This window comes from Neofelis nebulosa, chromosome 13 (assembly GCF_028018385.1).
Source record: "Neofelis nebulosa isolate mNeoNeb1 chromosome 13, mNeoNeb1.pri, whole genome shotgun sequence".
Taxonomy (NCBI): domain Eukaryota; kingdom Metazoa; phylum Chordata; class Mammalia; order Carnivora; family Felidae; genus Neofelis; species Neofelis nebulosa.
The window spans coordinates 38924942-38945275 of NC_080794.1; the positions used below are offsets into that span (position 1 = coordinate 38924942).

General features: G+C 49.8%; 1 protein-coding gene across 22 annotated transcripts in view; it reads right to left on the minus strand.

The window, feature by feature from the left end:
- Positions 1 to 20334, minus strand: part of CAMK2G (calcium/calmodulin dependent protein kinase II gamma) — an 87238-nt gene that overhangs the window by 33259 nt on the left and 33645 nt on the right. For 19 of the 22 annotated variants that reach the window (XM_058698375.1, XM_058698383.1, XM_058698366.1 and 16 more), the window contains 3 exons: positions 9510 to 9569; positions 2331 to 2385; positions 1389 to 1454 (listed from right to left, as the gene is read on the minus strand). In XM_058698375.1, the coding sequence (XP_058554358.1) occupies positions 1389 to 1454; positions 2331 to 2385; positions 9510 to 9569 (181 nt within the window). Of the gene's footprint in view, positions 1 to 1388; positions 1455 to 2330; positions 2386 to 9509; positions 9570 to 16235; positions 16496 to 20334 lie in introns of those variants that run through there. The other 3 variants (XM_058698382.1, XM_058698380.1, XM_058698381.1) reach the window with 2 other exon arrangements.

The following is a 20334-nucleotide window of genomic DNA, read 5'->3' on the forward strand; positions in this document are numbered from 1 at the left end:
TTCTAAAATGCTATAATGCACAGGAGAGGCCCTCACAACAAAAAATTATCTGGTCCCAAACATCAGTAGTGTTGAAGTTGAGGATCACTGGCCTAGAGAATGAGACCCCCAGCTAGCCGGGAGATACTACCAGGTATGCAGAGCAGGCTTGCAGAGTGTCGGGGGGTGCTGGTCTGATGTCCTGGACTTCTTATTCCTTCCTCTAAAATCTGATTCTGGGGCTTCCACAAGAGCCAAGGGGTCTTACCAGGCTCCTGGAGGCTGAGGCTCAGGCCTCCCTTCAGGACACAGCCCATGAGTAGGCCAAAGAGACTTCAAGACTGAGCTGAAGAGGCGAGTCTCCACAGAAATGTATAATTAGAACAGAGCCAGGCTAGCAGGGAGAGCCTTCTGGCCAAAAATGGCAAAAGTGCGAAGTGTCCCAGCAGAGCCAGGCCAAGCCCACTGGTACAGTCACACACAACCCCTCCCCTCCCCCTAGCCAGCTCTCCCTCCTCCCTGCCAGGCTCCCAGAGCTATCACCGCCTCCTCCTGCCCCAGAGTCTGGTCCTCCCCTGCTGGCACTGGAATTCATCTCCCCACTTGAGAATTTTTCCCGGAGGCCGAAGCATCTGAAATTGATCAGCAAACGCTGGCCTCTCAGGGTTGAGAAATTTGTGAGGAAGCTGCATTCCCCCACTCTCCAGAGGCAGCCAGAGCTGCCACAAATGCCAGATAAACTGTAGGCAGGAAGATCAAAACCAGGTTGTATGGACATCACCCTCAGAGAAATCTCAGGGCTGGGGGAGGAGCCAAGGCAGGAAATACAGGTCACACAAGCACCTAAGAGCTTTGTGGGCTTCCGTGGGGGGGCAGGTGAAGGCTGAGGGATATGACCAAGGAACAGTCCTCCAGCCTGAGGAGCCCCACATCAGGGCTGGTCATGGTGGTCAAGAGACTAAGTGATCCAGGATGGAATCTCTGCCAAGAAGGTTCCTGGTTGGATTATTAGCCCAGATGTTTACACTCCTTCAGAACACAAGCCATGTTCTGCCATCTCTGGATCATTCCCAGGATGCCTGGCACACAGTAAAATTCGTCAAAGGAAAGAAGCAGGGTAGGGAGGGCCCTTGGGCAGACTTGCAAGTACACAGTAGTGCAAAGAAAAGGTATTTCCAGAGTGAAAGGATAAAGGAGACTTGCAAATGCTTCGCAAAAACACAGATCTGGGAGTATTGAACTTTTAACTTCTAACATCACCTATCAAATGCAACCCAGGTCCAGCTTACAGAATCTCTGTCCAGATAAGAGCTCTTCTGATCTTCCCCAAAGACTATTCAAATAGGCAAAATGCCTGCTCCCCCTAACGTGGCCAAGGCTCACACTGAACTCTAGGGCGCCCATCTCACCTGGCATCAGCTTCACTGTAGTACTCTCTGGCCACGATGTCTTCAAACAGCTCCCCGCCGGTAACACTGCAACCAACAGACAGAGAGAGTCAAAGGGGGTAGGTCAGTTGGCCAATACCAGCATCCAACAGGTAACAGGTCACACACCAAGGAACAGCTTTTAAAGAAATCCAAACTCTACATGCATTTCATCTGAGAGCTCAGAACATGCTCGATCCTTCAATGACATGGGGCTTCACCTTGGGGTAATGTGGGCCCTCCTTTTCTCCAGCACATTTGTTTCTATAACCTACAGATTAGTTAACACTCAGGCAAAGAAGAATATACAGAGATCTAAGAGAAAATAATCAATCTACTCAGAAAGTCATAGCTTTGAGACCAATATGAATACTAAGATACACAGCTACCCAAGAAGGACAGACCTATTCTTAAAGTTGAAGAATAATGAGACCAAGGACACAGAGACCCAATCCTGAAAATACCAGAGAGGCATTTCCAGGAGGTAAAGAGCCACTTTTAAGATATTAAACCACAACCAAAGTGGAGGAGAGACCAATTGGAGTCCAGTTTATGACTAATAAAAGCCACCTTCAATTTCCCAGAATTTTTAAGGTCATGTGAAGAGCTGTATTCTATTTCTCCACTAAGGACAACACACCAAGAAACAAGAAAAAAGCATTTGCACAAGGTGTGCTGCTGAACAGAAATGCAAGAGTAATGCCATCCGGGGGTTCAGAGCCCTGGGGAGATACTGAGTGAGCAATGAGGTCCCCTGAGCAACCTGCCCATTACTAGAGGAAGTTCAAACTCAAACCCTTTCTTTTGGCTAAAGGAGAGGGACTCTCAGCAGAGGCTGAAGACCCAGTTTAGGTCTTTTTCCAAGCCTTCATCTTGAGCCAGCTGGAGGGAAAGGCCCCCACACCCTCAGAAAGTGGAACTTACAGGTCAAACACGAGGTAGTGAAACCCTTCTTCAGAAATACTGTCATGGAGGCGCACTGCAAGAGAGGAGATGGGGACAGAGATTAACAGAGAGAAACCTTGGAAACCTACTCCTCTCCTCCTCAGCAATCCCACCCCTGTCCCAGCCTGTCAGCCTCACTGGACAGTCTTCTGAAGGAGTGGAAGTAAGAAGTGGTGACATGCCCATCACCCCCCAAGACCAGGTGACACAGCCATAGAACAGAGAAACAACCAGACCTCAGGTCCAGTGCTCTGGCTGCCATCTCATACTGCCTCAAACATAGGCAAGAGATAGAAGCTTTGTGGCTAAGAAATAAGACAGAAAAGCAGGAACCTTCCCAGAGGTGCTAGTCCCAGAGGAGGTGGTCCTGGGATATGATGCGTGACAGTGTAACATAGAGCAAGAGCAAGGACCACCTGGGGATGCTGACCGCAGAGGAACAAAGAATGACAAGATGGACGAGCCCGAGAGCTCTTTTACGGGATTAGATGGGAAAAGGGGAATTAAAGGCAAGGGGAAAAGCTGGAAAGGTAGAGCCCAGCAGGAAGGCACGTGGAGGAGGCTAATGGATGGTAAGCATGGGAGGCAACATGCAAACTCAGGCAATGACAATAATAATTGTTTATTAAAGTGCTTATTACATGCCAGGCCTTGGGTTAGGCTCTTTGCATACATTATGTATTTCTACAAGCATTTATTGAGTGCCTACTATGTGTCAGATTCTGTGCTGGATGGTGGAATTTAGGGACATAGCAGCTGCCTCCGAGGAGTTTATTCTTCTGGACAACCACTCCCATTCTACAGATGAGGACTCTGGAGGCTCAGAGATGTTGTATCTTACCAAAGGCCAAAGATATAATAGGTCAAGATGTAAATCCAGCTCTTTCTGAGTCCAAAGACTAGTCTACACCACTGCTTCCTATAAGAGATGCAGTGTAGCCCACACAGCCAGGCAATAGAGCAATGGAGACTGTGAGAGAGACTACTCACGAACGCACTTATGACAGCAGCATAGACGGGTCCAGGAGGCCACTGCAATGAGCAGACTAGGGCAACTCACCCGCTGCAGGAAAAGGCTGGCAAGCAGAATCCCTTCCCACTTCCCGCCTCCAGAGCTGTGGCCTAAATGCCAACCCCTGAGCACCATTCTAATGCAAACACAAGGAGATGCTTTGGCTGAATGTCCCAGCTGCTCCCGCCCCTTCCCTCACCTGATCTCTCCTGATGGGGAACCTCTGTCTGACCCTTGCCAATCCTCGGGGGTTTCAGGAGCAACTCACAGAGCAGGTTAGGAATGGCCTGACACCAAACCAGCCAGTGAAGATCTTGGATACACAGAAGTCATTGTGTCTCTTCCTTGGTAGCTCCATGTTGCCAACCACCCCAAATGACAGATTCCACTTCCAGTATCAGACTGTTTCCTCAGGGCCAAGGGGCTTCCCTACATCCTCTCCCACCACAGCAAGATCAGCCAGAACATAAAATATAGGCACTTAGCCGTTACTACAGCTCTGTGGTTCTTCTCAGTTGACAAATGAGGACACAGACCTGCCAGAGCCAGATCCAGGGCCCAACAACTGTCATATCGCCTACTTTATTTGATCTGATCCGGTTACCCAAAGTTCTACCCCAAACTCAGTATCTCTGTGATTTACCAATGGGATCAAAGGCAGGTGGTACTACCAGGATCCCTCCTCCTCCAACTGTTCCCTCCTGTACTTGGGCAAACAAGCTCATACTTCTCTAGGCCCCCAGATGACAGAAGGAAGGAGCTACAGCCAGACCCTTTCTTCCCTCCCATGCTATTCAACCCAGGCGTGCTCAAGTGAGCGCCCCCAAAGCCCGGCCAGCCCCCTCCTCACTTGTGCTTCTCTGGTCTAAGTTGGGGCTGCACACAAAGTCCTGCTGCAGCTGCTGCTCCCTTGCTTCCAAAAGGACTTTCCATTTTAATTAAAAATTCACTATTAAAAAGCATTAAAGTGTGTAATACAAATAATCCCCTGGAAATCAGCTGTCCCAGAAGCTAAAGACCAGCTTCATTAGGGAGGTGACTGACAGTAGCAGGACTGTAAGCTAATAGTACAGCAGGTACGATGTTAACAACCACTCCCAGGGGAATCCTGCCACCCGGCCCTGCCTCTCCCAGCCCCTGGCCCCTGTGCCTGCCTCTTAGACTAGCACAGCAGGGCTGAGAATGGGGCAGAAAGTACAGGCACCCATGCCCATGCTGAGATATGGAGGCACTGGTGCTTGCTCTTCTCCAGGAAGGCCACACACAGAGCCCAGGTGGGAGGAAGCAGGGGAGGGGAATCAGAAGAGAAGAGCAGTAATGGAAAATTAATCCAGCCCAGAGAATGGCTTTGATGTGTGCCCCAGAGCAAGGTACCACTGAGACAAGAAGGGACAGGTGCACAAGTCCCCATACCTGAACGAGATACTTTTTTTTCTCTTGCAAAGAAAATTAGGAGAACTGAGAACGAGGGAAAAACTTGACTGCACAACTCTAAGTGCCTCCCTAGCAGAATCTTGATAATAACGATCCAAGTTATAACAGCTAATATTTAGTTGGGCTGTTTCTATGTGTTAGACATTGTGCCAAGTGCTTCACATATGTTATGTTATTGAACTCTAAGAAAGGTACTTTTACTACCCCTATTTGACAGGCGAGAAGACTGAGGTTCCGAAAGGAACTCATCCAAGCTCATACTAAGTGGCAGAACTGAGACTTGAAGCCAAAACAAACTGACATCAAGATTCTTGACATTGTAGAATTGCCTGCAAGAGAGTCACTTTTTCTGTCCTCTTAGGCTAAGGAGCTCCAACCTGTCCCCACTAACTCCAGCCATTCCGACCTGCTCCCCTGAAACGGGCATGGCTGAACAGGCCATGGATATGGCTGTGAGGAAGAGAAACCCAGCCATGCTGCTGCAGAGCTTCCAGGCCAGTGGGGAAGACGGGTGTTAAACCAGCACTTACACAAATATGTAACTAAGCACTACTGTGTTAAGGGCTATGAAATAGAAGTAAAGGACGCTACAGAATAAAATAATCATCTAGCCCGTTCCACAGTAATTAGATGGTCGAAGGCCAAGGAGGGCTAGACTAAGTCCACAGACGGGAAGACCTGGAAAAGGACTATAAAGCATTTACTGCATTTCAGTGATATAAACCTAATTACTGCTTTTTAAAAACTGCGGAAAGAAAAAACAGCCCAAACACCTAAATACCTTTACTTGATGTTTCGTACCTCCAAGCACTCACAAAGCCATAACCCAAGTGCTGTGGCTATTTCCAATTCCTTAAAAACCACCCCAAAACATGCCATATTTTAACTAGCAAATCTTGGCTTAGATAAAGCGTCACTGTTAAAAGTGTCTGCAGCAACAGCAGAGTGGGAAGGAGGTCCTGCTTCCCGGGGGACTGATGGGAGACTCTGGCTGCCCTCCCCATCTAGGAGCAGGTGGGCAAGAACCCCCTTGGAGCAGAGATTTAGGAGCTGCTTGGTCATGATGCAATGTTTTCTTCTTTTTCTTTGCACCTGTTTTTGCCACACTTCCTGTTAGCTAAATGGCCCTGGGTCCAAGGTAAATGGCAGCCTGGCTTAAATAATCAGCAAACTGAACTGGGGCTGAGGATTTAGGGAAGATCACTTCTGGGGGCTAGAATCCCCATTTTCATCACTTCCATTTATTTCCTAGGCCTCCTTTGCTCACGGAGCCCTCTCACAACTCCACGAAGAGGCACAGATAACAAAATGGAGGTGCAGGCAGGCTAAATAATTTGCTGCAGGTCACAGCTACAGACCAACACATCCCAGATTCAAACCTGGAAGACATGATACCAAAGCCACACACTTTGCTTCTCCATATATGGTTCACAGGCCAGCAGTGTGGGCATACCCTGGAGACTACACACACGAGGAAGCTCAGGTCCACCCCAGACCTCCTGAATCAGAATCTGAATTTAACACGATCCCTCGATGATTCATGAGCACATGAAAGTTTGAGTAGTGCTGCTTTAAACCATAATCCTAGACTGTGATTGAACCTCCCAGGGCAGCTCAGCACGAAGGAAGACAGAGTCTATTCATTAGAGGAATTTAGAGCAGGGAGCAAGCAGATCACAGGTAGCACACATTCCACTCAGACTAGACAGTACTGCTGCCGGCTCCTCCTCTCAACTCCACACCTCTGGCCACTCTCCCAAAGATGTTTTAGGTTCTGCAGTTAATGCCTCATAACCAACAGGCTTTTTTTTTCATCAATAAACTTTATTGTTTTGAGCAGTTTAGGGTTCACAGCACAACTGGGTAGGAAGTACAGAGAGCATCCACATACCAACTGCCCTACACACTCATGGCCTCCCCTACTGTCAATATCTCCCACCAGCACGGCACATTTGTTATCATCGATGAGCCTATACTGACACATCATCGTCTCCCAGACTCCACAGTTTACAGTAGGGTTCATTCTTCCAGCAGGCTTTTAACCTCTGGGATAGAATATCTATTAGGGAGGAAAACTGGGGATGCCTGGCTCCTTGCACCAAATATCCTTCTGAATTCAAGGGTCTCCGACTCTGACAGCAACCAGAGGGTGATCATGTGCTCTCTGTTCTCAGCATCCTCAACTCTGCACCACTCTCGGGCTGGTCCACTTGTATCCCTGCGGGATGGAGTTAAAGAGGCTGGAGCCAAAAGGGCCAAAGCTCTGAAGGAGGGGGCAGCGAAGAGAGGAGAAGAATAGTGAATTAGGGCACAAAACTGCCTCCTCTCCCGCCACAAGCCAGATCAGGATCCATGGCAACCCCCGCCTCCTGGATCCACAGTTCCACCACATCTCTAGCAGCCCTGGTTCCCACCGGAAGCCAGAGAGCCTGGCCAGCCAGCTCTCCCAGGACACCGTCCTGACTCACCCTTCCCTCTCCCTGCTCTTGACCCCAGAATAAGGCCTCAGACCAACATCCCTCAGGATCTGGGAACATTCATGACACGAAGCACAATTCTAGGCAATCAGATGCTGATGAAGTGAGGATGCCTTTCCTGGGTTGGGTCTCGCTGGCCCCCTAACAGAGCAGATGGCTGAGGCAGACGGTCTCCAGGTAGAGCTGGGGGCAGGTAGATAACAAGGAAAGAGCTACCAAACCAAAGTAAGGTCTAAAAGGTCAAAAGTATACATTTCATTTCTAGAAATGCATAAAAAGAAGGGTATGACTGTTTTCAGCTAGAATCCCATTTTTGTCCTTCCTGGTCATTTCTCAATTGTCTTCATCTTACCTCAACCCTTCTAGGGTCAACCAGGTCAACCAGGAGGTGGTTCCGCCTCCTGCCTCATTTATCCCACCCTATATTCTCCTCCCTACATGAGAACAGTTCATCATTACTCTATGAGTTGGTCACAAGTAGCATAAGGAAAGGGAGTGGCTGTCCTCAGACCCTGAGACCTGGGACTGGAACATCAAAATGCTTCTGTGTTTGTGGATGGCTTTAGCTACCAACACACTTTTTCTTCCTGTTCTGGAACTTCTAGGTTAGAGGTCACAAGCTCAAAAGCCTATGGCAGTCAGTGCAAACATGAGGTACCAGAGAGTGGCAAACGACGGTGACCAGCAGGCTCAAGGGACAGCCGCTGCCCAGCCCGAGCAGATGGAGGCTCAGGAGAGCCACAATGTCTGATTCGAAAGACTGGGAAACAGAATTTTTTTTTTCTTCAAAATGTAAAATCTCGTTTTTAAATATTGGCAAATAATAAAATATTTTTAGACCACTGAGCTGGCCAAACAAAACACGCCTGAATTTGCGACTGCTGTTCTAGTTATTCCTCTCATTGTCTCTTCTCTCCTACCCAAGGTGATACATTGGTCCCAACTGTGCTGTTTTCAGGTGAGGGTCTAACTTGAGAGCTCACCCAGGGAGCTCCAGTAGTTCCAAGCCCAGGACCCATGAGCTGAGAGGTGTTGGCTCGATGGAGCACACTGCACCAGCAGAGTTGAGCACCGGCTCTGCCAATCTGCTTCAGGTGTAATCCAAGCTGCCGATTGCGATCTGTAAAGCCCTGCATGGTTGGAGTTCTGGTTACCTCAGAGCTGCTCCTCTCCCCCTTGGGCAGGAGTACGACCTCGGCTCTCCCATGTAAGGGCTCACGTTAAGCATTCCAGCCTGAGGTCTGGGAAACCAGAGGCTGGGTAGCTCCGGAGGAAGCATCCAGCTTCGGCATGTCACCTCACAGCCCTGGCCGCCAACAGAGCAGAGGGGGAGGCCTCCGGGGCACTGTGGGAGCCCCGATATTTAGGCCATGCCTGAGGAGCAGGGAACACGTGTTGTTCTTTGTGATGACTCAGGGCTTTCAGGGAAAACCTAGGAGATGCTCCCTGCTCTGCCTCAAGTCAAGACTGGGGTTTCTGCTCAGATGCTGCAGCCAGCCCAATTTCTGTCCCCTCTGCAAGAAGCACCAAATCAGGGCCAACGCTTTTGGCAAAGGCTATTTCAGCTGAACAATATAAAACTGAGCCGGAGTGGGTTGTGGCAGGCAAACCTCCTCAGGCTTTAGAACAACCAACAATGTGCTCTTGTCCCCCAAGTTGGGGTGGGAGCAGGGAGAAATCCTCTTAATTTTTTCTCCTTCCCCATGAGAGTGGCCCCTGCCATCCCTTCTCCAGAGAAGCCAGGCGGGTGGGCAGCTTGCTTTCCTGGCTCTGGGGAATACAAACGGGAGCACCATGGAAACCCCCAGAGTGTGCATGACACCGTTAACAGGAACAAAACTCTTTCAAGTCCAGGAACAAAATCCGGACCCTTTTATGATGGCTGTGGAAGGCCCCTGGTGAGGGATGCTGGCAGGCTACTAGCCCAGTGCCTCACACGCTGAGGATCCTGGACCTCAGCCCAAAGACGGAAGGAGAAAGGGAAGAAAGGGAGTCCAAAACCTGTTCCAATCCTCACATCCTAGCCCTGAAATAACACTGCAGGGATGGAGACCCTCAGGTCTCTAAACTAGAACGCCCCAGAATTCTTAGCAAGACACAGTTGCTATCCCACTTGGACAAAAAAATTACACCAGGCAAAGGCCCAGGGGCAGAAGTGGTTTCATACACAAAAGCAGTGCACCTCTGTTCTCCCTGCCTTCTACAACATGCCCAATAAATACCCTAAGCACTTACCAATGTTTGGATGTTTCAAAAGTCGGCATATCCGGGCCTCACGTTCTAGTTTTTGGTGATCTAAAAGCAGAAGAGAGGAAACAAAAACCATCAACCATCCATTCTCTTTGTGGCCACCTTGCTATTCACACTCTTCCAACTATGCACTTTTTACAATTTGCTGAATTAATGCAGCAAGTCACAGCAATCCCAGGGATAGGTATTATGACCACTTTTTCCAAATGAAGTAATGCTCTAGGAAAGCACCTTAAGTTAGTGAGAGGTGGAGTTGGGATTTGAATCCAGGTCTTCAACTAAAACTCTGGTACCCTTTTCACTATAGCAGGGATTTCACTGGGCCAGGGTGTCCAGAATTTCTTTCTTGATAGAAATACTAATAATAGCTAAGTTTTATTGAACACCTACTCTATGACCAGGCACTGTGCTAGGAGTTTTACATATATTCTCTAATTGAATCTTCATAGCATCCCTGAAACATAATGCTGCTGACAACCAAGATGATGATGAAGATGATAATGATTTGATAAAATAATCATAGCTAACATTTCTTGAGAGTTTACTTCTACACCAGGCAGAAACAGCTTTTAATTGATTCTCGTAACAACTCCATGAGGCTGGCACTATTATGAGGCCCATATTACGGTAATCCTGCTTCTCCCCAGGATCTGCTTGGCCATACACTGCTATGAGCTCTCACCTCTTCACACTCAGGCACTGGGGTTACTCTGCTTTGGTGAAATGACCAGAGTCTAGATCTCAGATGCAAGCAAGCAACATTGGTCAATTCCTTCCATAGGAAGGCAGAGCTCCAGGAAGTAGAAAGAGAGGATGTTACTATGCAAAGCAAGGTGGCCTAGAAGCCCTCTCCACCCCACCTGCTGGAATTCTGCCAGACAGTCCCCTCCTACACAAAGTCTCCCCTGTTCCTCTCAGTAGATGGGACTTCTCCTCCCCCTGACCATCCCCCCACCTTCCACTGCACTTCTTATAATGTTCACATCATACATTATGTCCACCATCTTTTGGTCACAAGCTCTTTAAAGGGTGGGATCTTTTTGAGTGATGCTTCCTAGAGTTCCTTCCATAACAGAGGCTTCATAAGGGTTTATCAATAGCATCAATAGTAGTAACAACCATTATTTACTAAGGATTTACTATTTGCCAGGCAGAGGCATAGATTATCTTATGTCATCCCCACCAAACCCCTATGAAGTAAAGGATCTGATTAACTCTGTTACATTACAAGTGAAGAAATGAGGAAACTGAGGCTTAAAAAGTTGAGGGAACCTGCTCAAGGTCGCAGGCCGTGGATGCAGGTGGTCTGAGCCTAGAGCCCTTTCTCCAGCATGATGCTATGATGACAGGATAAAGAAAAGTAAGAGCAACCCGTAAAAACTCCAGGCTTTGTGGGGGCATAGCTCAGTTCACCTCGACTTCTCCAGGCCCAGGCAGGTGACTTCACATCTCCATCTGCCAAACAATTCCTGCCTCCCTTGGTAAGGGCTTCTCCCCACCCTACCTCTACCTTAATAGCAAAGAGCCTCTGTAGAGCTTGCCATGACTCCCACAACCATCCTACCAGGTAGGTGCTATGACGGTCACCATTTCACAGAAAATGACACTGAAGCCCAGAGAAGTTAAATAACTTGCCCGAGATCACACATCTGGAAAGGGAGGAACTAGGATTCAGACCCAGGCCTGCCAAGATAATGTAGTCTGTGATAATGCAGGGATTATAGACTAAAAGGAATTCCTAATTGTTGTTTCACCAATCACCCCTAGTTTTGTCCTAAACTTTCCCTCTAGCAACAGCTCTGCTTTGTGGAAAAAGGAGGTGGGGACAGGCAGAGATTAGTTCCTGCTGCCCAGGCTAATCCATCCCAGCTGCCCAAAGATCTGGGTCAGGCCCTCCTTCCTATCCTCAGGTTTGGCATTACCTCTAACCGGGATGCAGCCAGAAAACCACAGGTAACCCCACACTCCCACATCACCTGGGACCCATCAGTCCCAGGGACTTTCAGACCCTAGAGGTAGTTGAGAAAGTAGTGCTAGCCCAGTCCAGTTGGCAGGGGGCTTGCTTTTTCCAGATATGGCTGGAAGGATGTCAGGGCTACCCCACCTTCCTCTCAGCCCCTGAAATTGGGATGGGAGTACCCAGCTAGCCAGCCCCAAAGCTTCCCTCTCTCTGACCACTTACCTCACCACCCTCCAACCCACAACCCTTGGGCATGGCTGCCCAGGCAGGTGCAGAGGAACAGCATCTTGCAATGCGGAGGTGGCTGCTAAGGGGAAGGCCTGTAAGATTAATGTTTATCTCCTCCCATAAGTCTCTTACTGGCTAATGGTTCCAGTCCCACAAGAGCAACAGCACTAAAAATAAGGGTGCTCTGGCTTTACCAGTGACTCAGAAGGAGGAGAGACACAGATTCATCCTTCCAGCTCCTTGAAGGAGCTTCCCAGCGTCCAGAGGGTCCTTGTTAGCCACTTAATTCAGCCCTGTCTCCAAGAAGCTGAGTCCCCATGTCTTCTCTGAACCCCAGGCTGCTCCTTCGTCTTTGCTCTGATCCTTAGCCATGCAGTCCATCCATGAACACAACAGTTCTGGAGCCAGACAGCCCCGGGTTGAGTCCAAGCCCTGCTATATCAGGTAAGCTATTAAACTCATCTGAGCCTCATTCATGCATTCAAAAAAATATTTACTGAGGCCTTCTATGTGACATGCACTGTTCTAAATGCTGTAGATACAGCAGTGAACAAAACAGGACAAACATCCCTGCCTTGATAGAGGTGATATTCTAGTGGGGCTGGGTTGGGGGAGGGACAGACAATAAGAACTAGATGGCACATTAAATGTCTTGGCAAGTGCAATGTAGAAAAATAAAGCAGGGAAGGGGAATAGTACATATCTAAATAGGATGATCACGGAAAGCCTCAGCAAGGAAATGACATTTGATTAGGACCTAATGGAGGTGATAAAAGGAGCCAGATAGATACCTTGGGAAAGAGTGTCCTCACTTCTAAAACAGAGGCAGTCAGGGGCGCCTGGGTGGCTCAGACAGTTAAGTGTCGGAGTCTAGATGTCGGCTCAGGTCATGATCTCGCGGTTTGTGAATTCCAGCTCTGCATCCACACACTGCCAGTGTGGAGCCTGCTTGGGATTCTTTCTCTCCCTCTCTCTCTGCCCCTTCCCAGCTCACACTCTCTCTCTCAAAACAGTAGATGAATAAACTTAAAACAAAGAAAGAAAGAAAACAGAGGCAGTGATATCTGCAGATTAAATGAGGTAATCAGGTAAATGCTCGGCACGGTGCCTGGCACATGGAGAACCTCAGCCGTGGCTATCACCAGAGACACTGAGAGAGTTGGACCCATTCTCTCTCAGCTCGGGCACCCAGAGAGTCCACAACACACCAGCGGAGCCCTCTGACTCAGCTCTGTTGCAGCCCCCCTGGGCATCGAGGTATTCCCTCCTGTTTTGGTGGGGCCCGCCTGTGTCTACAGCCTGCAGGTGAAAGGTTAGCAACAGGGGCTTCTCAGAGAGAGGAAAGCCTAAGGAAGTGCCACTGCCTGCAGGATCCCTCCTCTTCCTCAGCCTCACCTTTGTTGGCTGTGGCGTCCTGCCATGCAGAAGCTCTGCTCAATGAACCATGTGGTTTTTGCCAACCATTCTCTCTCTGCCTCCTCACACCATACACAGCCAGCCGGTACCCCGGCCTCTCTGCTATTGTCTCCTGTCTCTTTCCTCCACACACCTCCCGGCCTGTAGTCCCCTCCAGGACTGGTCTACGCCTGGGGAAAAAGCAGAGGGCTCCACCCTAGCAGAGGCTGTGGTATTTCAGGAACAAATATGGTTTGTAGAGCATCTTTCCCAATTGCAAGGGCTGTCCTGGCTAACGCACAGTATCACAACCCCAAAGGAGGTGAGGCCACTGAACTGACTTGGTCCACAGTGGCAGGTCAAGGGCCTGGCTGGGCATCCTAAGGTGACAACACACCAGCTGGTGCTCTTGTCACAAAGGTGGCCTTCTCCCTTGATACACCCCTCCTCCCACTGACCATGGAGCTCACCGTTCCTAGGCCTTCCAAGGCTGACCCTCTTCCCACCCACCTTTCAAGCGGGCTATTCCCCGCCCCCTCACGTGGCCCAGCCCCCCCTTCCTGTTTGACAACAGCCACTTCCCGCTTTTGCACAGGGCCACTTCCTGCCTGCCTGTGTGCTGCTGCCATGGAGAGACCCACCCCTGCCGACCTTCAGCCCAGCTCCAACCACATCTCTCTGCAAAGTTCTCCCCCTCAATAGCAGAGGTAGCAACAGGAGCAGAAAGCAGAAGTGGCTGTTATCAGGGATCTGCTTGGGCCTTCCCCAACAGCCCCTCCAGACAGAGCCAGGCCCGAGAAACAGGCATCCCTGGAGGCTCTGCCTCTCCTGACTTTTGCCCAAGTATGTCCAGACCTGGTCCCGGCCAAGTACCCATCACAGGAAGAGCAGCAAGGAGTGACCAGAGGGTCAGTGCCAAGCGAGACAGAAAAGAGGAAGCAGTGAGGAGACAGCATACGGCAAAGGGGAGGCAGAGTTCTAGAACCACCTCTCCCCTAAACCCAAAAGAGAAGCCTACTCCAAATGCACTTTCCTTCCATCACAGGATCAGGGGCCAGGGAAGGCTGGCCATTGATCCTCCATGGCCCTGTAGGGATATGACTGATTTAGCGACTTTTCTCTATAACCACAAGTGCCAGCACTAATTTAAAAAAAGATTTTTTTTAACGTTTATTTATTTTTGAGAGAGGCAAAGACAGAGTGTGAGCTGGGGAGGGGCAGAGAGAGAGGGAGACACAGAATCCAAAGTAGACTCCAGGCTCTGAGCTGTCAGCACAGGGCCTGATGTGGGGCTCGAACTCACGAACGGTGTGAGATCATGACCTGAGCCAAAGTGGGAAGTTTAACCGACTGAGCCAACCAGGCACCCCGCTGGCACTAGTTTCACATAAGATCCTATTGCCACCTAAATACACAACCCTCTATCATGGAAAGGACACAGAGCCCTACTCTGGCTATGAGAACACTCTCCAAGTTCCAATCCCAATGACATCCTTTACTTTTCAAAGGGTATTTCAAGGGTCTGTGCCTATGATCCCAACATGAACGATGAGAAGATTCCTACAGTTTCCTAAAGCCCAATTTCAGATGCTTCAAGTGGAATGTCTCCTCTTGCTGCCCTCCTGAGTGCCCTCCTCTTCCTTACTAAGCAGCAGAGACCTCCGTCTGGCCTCTGGGGCATCACCTGGAGGAGAAGAAACAAGGGCACCAGAGGGATCTGGTGTCATTATCCGCATTTCCAGCTGCTTATTAACAGTCCCTGGCCTTGGGCACTGACCAGTGGGAATCCCAAGTCACAATCCCATTGACCTCATCCTGACACTGTGATGCCACATCCCTTCCTGTTTGAATCTCACTCTAAAGGTGCAAAGAGTCTCCAATTAAGAGCAAAGTCCATCCACCATGTAAGAGCAGGGGTCATGGCTTCCAATTCCTTCACACTCACACACCCGGGACCAGCTGAGGGCTATGAGTACAGTGGGATAGGCCCTGAAATGTGCTCATGTGAACCTCCAAGGTTCTGTCCCTTAATCTGGTATTCTCCCTTTCTCTTCAGTCCTAACTCTAGCAGGTTTAACCAGGTGACACAAAAAGCCAAGCCCTACTTTGCCCTTTGTGTCGTAAGATAAGAGAAGCTTTAAGGAGGAAAAGGAGAGAGGAACCAAGAAGTTGTTCCATAGCAAAGGTCTCCCAAACCAGCTTGGGTGGAGAAAATCCCCATGGGGTCACTAGCAAGGTCCAAGAAGGCAGGGCTCTGCCTCTGGACACTCTGGATGCTCTCAGGGCCAGAACAGGGTCAGCCGCTGAGTTCTCCATGCCCCCGGCACGGCTCTGGGTGCCTGCAGCCTTTGCCCACTGTTTTGGTGACATTTCCTTCATGGTAACCAGCCCCAAGTAAAACATCCCAGGAAGCAGCCCCTAAAAATAGCTCCTCCCAGGGCAGCAGCAAGCGGGGGGGGGGGGGGGGGGGGGGGGGGGGAGGGGAAGAGAGAGAGGAGAAAAGAGGGGAGCAGATGGGAAGCTGTTGCTGCTGCTGATAGGACCCAGGAAGCAGAGACGGTGTTGGTGGGGAGTGGCTGGAAATGTCCCCACCACAAAGGGTCTGTACCCAGAGAGGGGGGGGGTACAGATGAGAGCGAGGCCTCAGCCAGCAGAACGGAGGGATTTGCTCCACTGGGCTTAGAGCTCTGGGCCTAGATGGAGGTGTGGGGATGATATATCAACATTCATCACAGGAACAAAATGCCCAGAATCTGATTTAAAGGGAGGAGCCAAGTGAAGACCACACTGCTTGAGGATGCTGGGGTCTGAGCACTAGCAAAATCACGGCATACCTACAGCTCAAAAGAAACAAACCAACCTTCTGTGCCTTGGTTTCCCCACTGGCCCTGGGGCAGATCTTTTTGGCCCTGGGAAGATGACAAAGGCCTCTGCTGAGAGGCACTCAAGAGGTGCAAAGTGCCCATCTCTTCCTGTCATCACCCTTTTGGCACCCATGGGATCAGGCCCTTGTTGGCCTGCCAAGGCTGTCCAGAGAGCGAGCACAGAGATGGGGACGGGAGCCCGTCATACCCACGCCTCCCCTTCCCTGCCTGTAGCCTCACCAGAGAATGGGGTCAGCCACTCACCTCTAGGGTTTCAGCATAGCCTCGAAGCTTGGAACACAGCTTCTGACAAGAGACCAGCGCAAGCAGCAGGAAGAGATCAAGGATGGGGCCACCTTCCAACCTCCATCCCCACCCCATGAGGCCAGCACCCGAAGTCACTCTGGGAAGGTGGACAGGATGGCAGGGTGACAGGCCAGTGTTGTATGAACTAAGCCACATAGCTCACAGCGTGACTGTATGACAAAACCGGCCCAGCATAAGCCTTGGCACAGAGAAGGGACCTCCAGGCTGTTTTCTCATCCACTTAGGGGGACGAGTCAGTGGAGCTCAGTCACTTATATACAGGATGCCCATCTCTCTGTCAACAGAAACTGGCCTATTATCCTCAGGAGGAAAACACAGTTCTGCATACAACCTCCTTAAATGCTTCCTCAAGTCGCAGAGTCCTGGCATTCCAGTGCTGCATAGATCTCTCTTCCTTCTACCCCTCTCCTGCACTGCTGCTTCACCCTCCTCTCTCTGCCTCCCCTCACTTCACCCAGATCCTTAACAGGAAAGTCTCATTTGGAGATACCACAGGGGACACAAATGTCATGGGGGCTACTCAGGCCAACACTAAGGGGGTGGGGACTTACAGCTGGCACCACCCAGGGGGATCCTATTTCAGTCCCCAGGGCCAGCTGGACCCAGAAAGGGACAGCCTTTGCCCTTCTGGTGGCCAACATGCCACAATCTCAGCCACTCAGCTTGCCACAGGCTTGGACACAGACTGACACCTCAATCTGGGGGCTCAGAAGGAGGCCCCTAATCACAGAAAAGCCCATGTGCACAGATGGCCACATACGGGCAGAGATGCCACCTAGAAAAGGCTGGGCCAAAGTTTGTCTGGTAATCTCGGAGAATGTGGCAAGAGTGATTGTTGATGCTGTTACTGATTTTAGATGGCATTTCTTAAAGCATGGCTGAGGGACCACCTGCATGAAATTCACTAGGGCACCTGTGTAAAATTTAGATTCTGGGACCCAACCCCAGACCTTCTGTGGATGGAGACTAGGAATCTGTATTTTTTAACCAGTACTCAGGTGACCCTTACACATACTAAAATTGAAAATTGTGGCTGAGAGGAAGTCCCAACATTGCCCTATAAGATCATTTCTGAAGGGAAGAAAGAATCATAAGCTACACTATCTTCCTACATCGCCCACCTACCATACATGCCCCAAGCACGGTCTATAACTTCATGTGTCCTCTCCAACAGTCATGTCAGGCTTACAGCCTGGCTCCATGGATTCACAAAGGGGGAACCCAAGCCAGCCACAAGGTACGAGGGTTCCTACAACTTGGCTCCGAGTTTCCTGACAGCCAAAGCCAAGAAGCAACCATGACCGGTTATGTGGTCCTTTGAATCCATTCATTCAACATGTATAGGCTAGGTATGTGTCAGGCACTTTGTTGGGCCCTGCCTGCACAGAAGTGAAGAAATAGATATGGTTCCTACCCTCACTTCACAGGTCCTCAGGAAGAGGAAAGCTTGCTTACATTTAGCCTCAATAGAAATTTCTTCACGGGGGTAGGGGGTATACAGACTAAATAAATAGACATAGCAAGTGCTATAACAGATTTCAAAATACTGTTTCTGGTAGCATCTCTTAGTAAGGCCAAGTATCCACTGTAGTAAAAGCAACTGGAATCCAGATAAATGGTCCAAATACAGAGATTTCTTATAATGCTAACTGTTCCAAGGATAAATCCTAAACTACGGAAGAAGAAAGGACCATTTGCCCTTCAACTATAGCAATATGGGGAAACGCTTTGGATGTAAGCAAGAGAGCAGGATATAAAATGTTAGGCTCCACGAGGTGAAAATCTATATGCATATGAATAAAGATAAGAAGGGAATATGAAGATTTAAAAATAAAAAAAGACATAAGGGCTCAGGCTCCTTGGGGGGTGCTCTTAAATCTTAAAATAACGACTTATCATTGCCATCACCTGGCCCACTAGCTCCTGCATCCAAGCCTATTTTAAATGCCTCCTTCAGCCTAGTGGAGAGCTAAGCTTGGAACCACAGGCTCCCTTCAGAGCCCCAACTCCACACCTATCACTGTTCCAAGCAAAGGGAGTGACGTTATGTGACTTCCAGTGACTTTATGTAGACAGGCCAGCAGACAAAGATGGTGCTCAATGCACAGGCACACGCACGCCCTACCTTGTAACACAGCTATGAACATGGGCCTCTGAAGCCGCAATGACAAGAAACAACAGAGCAAAAGAAGGATTCCCATCCAGATAAGATCCCCCATACGACCAGGTGATCTCTCCCCATGCCTCCTGAACACTTCACCATGGATGCCAAGGAGAAGCAGCTTGATACCCTTTTCTTTCCTTTCGACTTACAGCACAGAAAATCACAAACAAGAAAGGAAAAGGCAGAGAGACTCAGCAAACAGAGCAAGCCCCTTCGGACCCTCATGGATGACTCCAGTGGGCCCACCACATTCCCAGACACAGAAATCCAACACCTGCGGAGCCCTAGACAGACAGACAGTGACGAGTGAAACCCAGCCCCAGCTGCTGCACCTTTATAAAATATACAGCGTAAACTGAGAGGCTGCAGGGAAGCCATGGCCTTCACTCCCTAACCCCATGGGCACCAGCCTAGTGGGCACCCTGGCCCAACTCTCCACAAGCTCACATCCCCTGTGCCCACACCTATAGCACAGCCCCCAGCTTGGTCCCTCCATCTCCAAGACAACACCCTCCCACCCTCCCACCTCCAAACGGTACTGGCACCGACAGATTCCTGACCCGTCTTTTTGGCACCTGTGCCTATCAGCCAGGACCAGGCCTCTGTCCCTAAGTTAACCTGGCACGCATGCCATACAACAGAGCCCCAGTCTTGGCATAACCATCTCGAGAGAGGGGGAGTTGATGTCTGAAGCATATGATCTTACACAAGAATCCTTTTCTTGAGGAAAAAAAAAAATCAAAGAGAAACCAAACCTCATCCAGTTTGGGCAGGGAAAGAAAGATGTCAGTCAGAAAACCAAGACAAGGTTGAAAGGAGGTGAGGAAGGGAATAGAACATGATGACACAGGTCAGGAAAGTTCAGGTGGGTAGGAAAGGAGAAGGAAATGACAACCAAAGGCAGGCAGCTCCACAAAGTCACCACAACAGCTATCTTCACATCCTAGAGTTTGGTTCCTAGAGTCCCTCCCTCCCTTACCCCTGGGTCGGAGGACACTGGTGAGATGAGGAATGCTAAGCATTGCATCACTAACTGGAGACACCAGACACCAGCCCCATTTCTGATGCACCAGGGCTATGCTGCGTGGGCACAGGGAGGTATCCACTCTAGAACTGTCATCTCTGCCTGCACCCTGCACCCTTGGCCAGAGGATGTCTGCCAAAGAGCCCAGCCCACTGTGTCATCCCCTACCCCAGGGGAGGAGGGCATCTGACTGCCCACATATCTCTATGGCAACCATCGCCTCCGACTCAAGGTACCCAGAGAGAAAGAAAACAAACAAATAAGTCAACTTCATAGCCAATTAGAGGAATGGCAAGAAGTGGAAGCTGGGAAGGAGACAGCAAGACAAGCTCTGTTTTGGGGGATAAAGAGAAGCCCTCCCAGCCAGGAGGCAGACACAGCCTTGGTAAACAGGTCCCAGAACAACTGTACACATAACAGAAGCCCACTGTCATCTCTGTGGAATTTAACAGCTTCTCTGATGCTGAGGGACATTTACTGTATCTCTTACCCAGAGACACCTGGGTCACTATTAACCACAGTCCTCACCTTCCCCAGGGTGTTTGTCCTGGCTCCTAATATATTTGTGGCATCCCATTGCCCCATACTAATTCCTTTCTCTGAGTCTAATAACCTTTGTCACCCTCGATGACAATCCATCCACATTACCTCTGTACTCACTAGACCTGTTCACATAGCACTTCACACATTGCTGGGTCTATACCTATCAGATGAGGTGAGTTTGGCAAGCACCCAATACAAGGTTCAGGGAGTGTAGGTTCGAGGTGTGAAAGACAGGGCCTCACCCTCCTGGCCTCAGGTACTTGGGAGGATCTCACAAAGCAGGCTCCAAGGCCTGGGCCTTCACA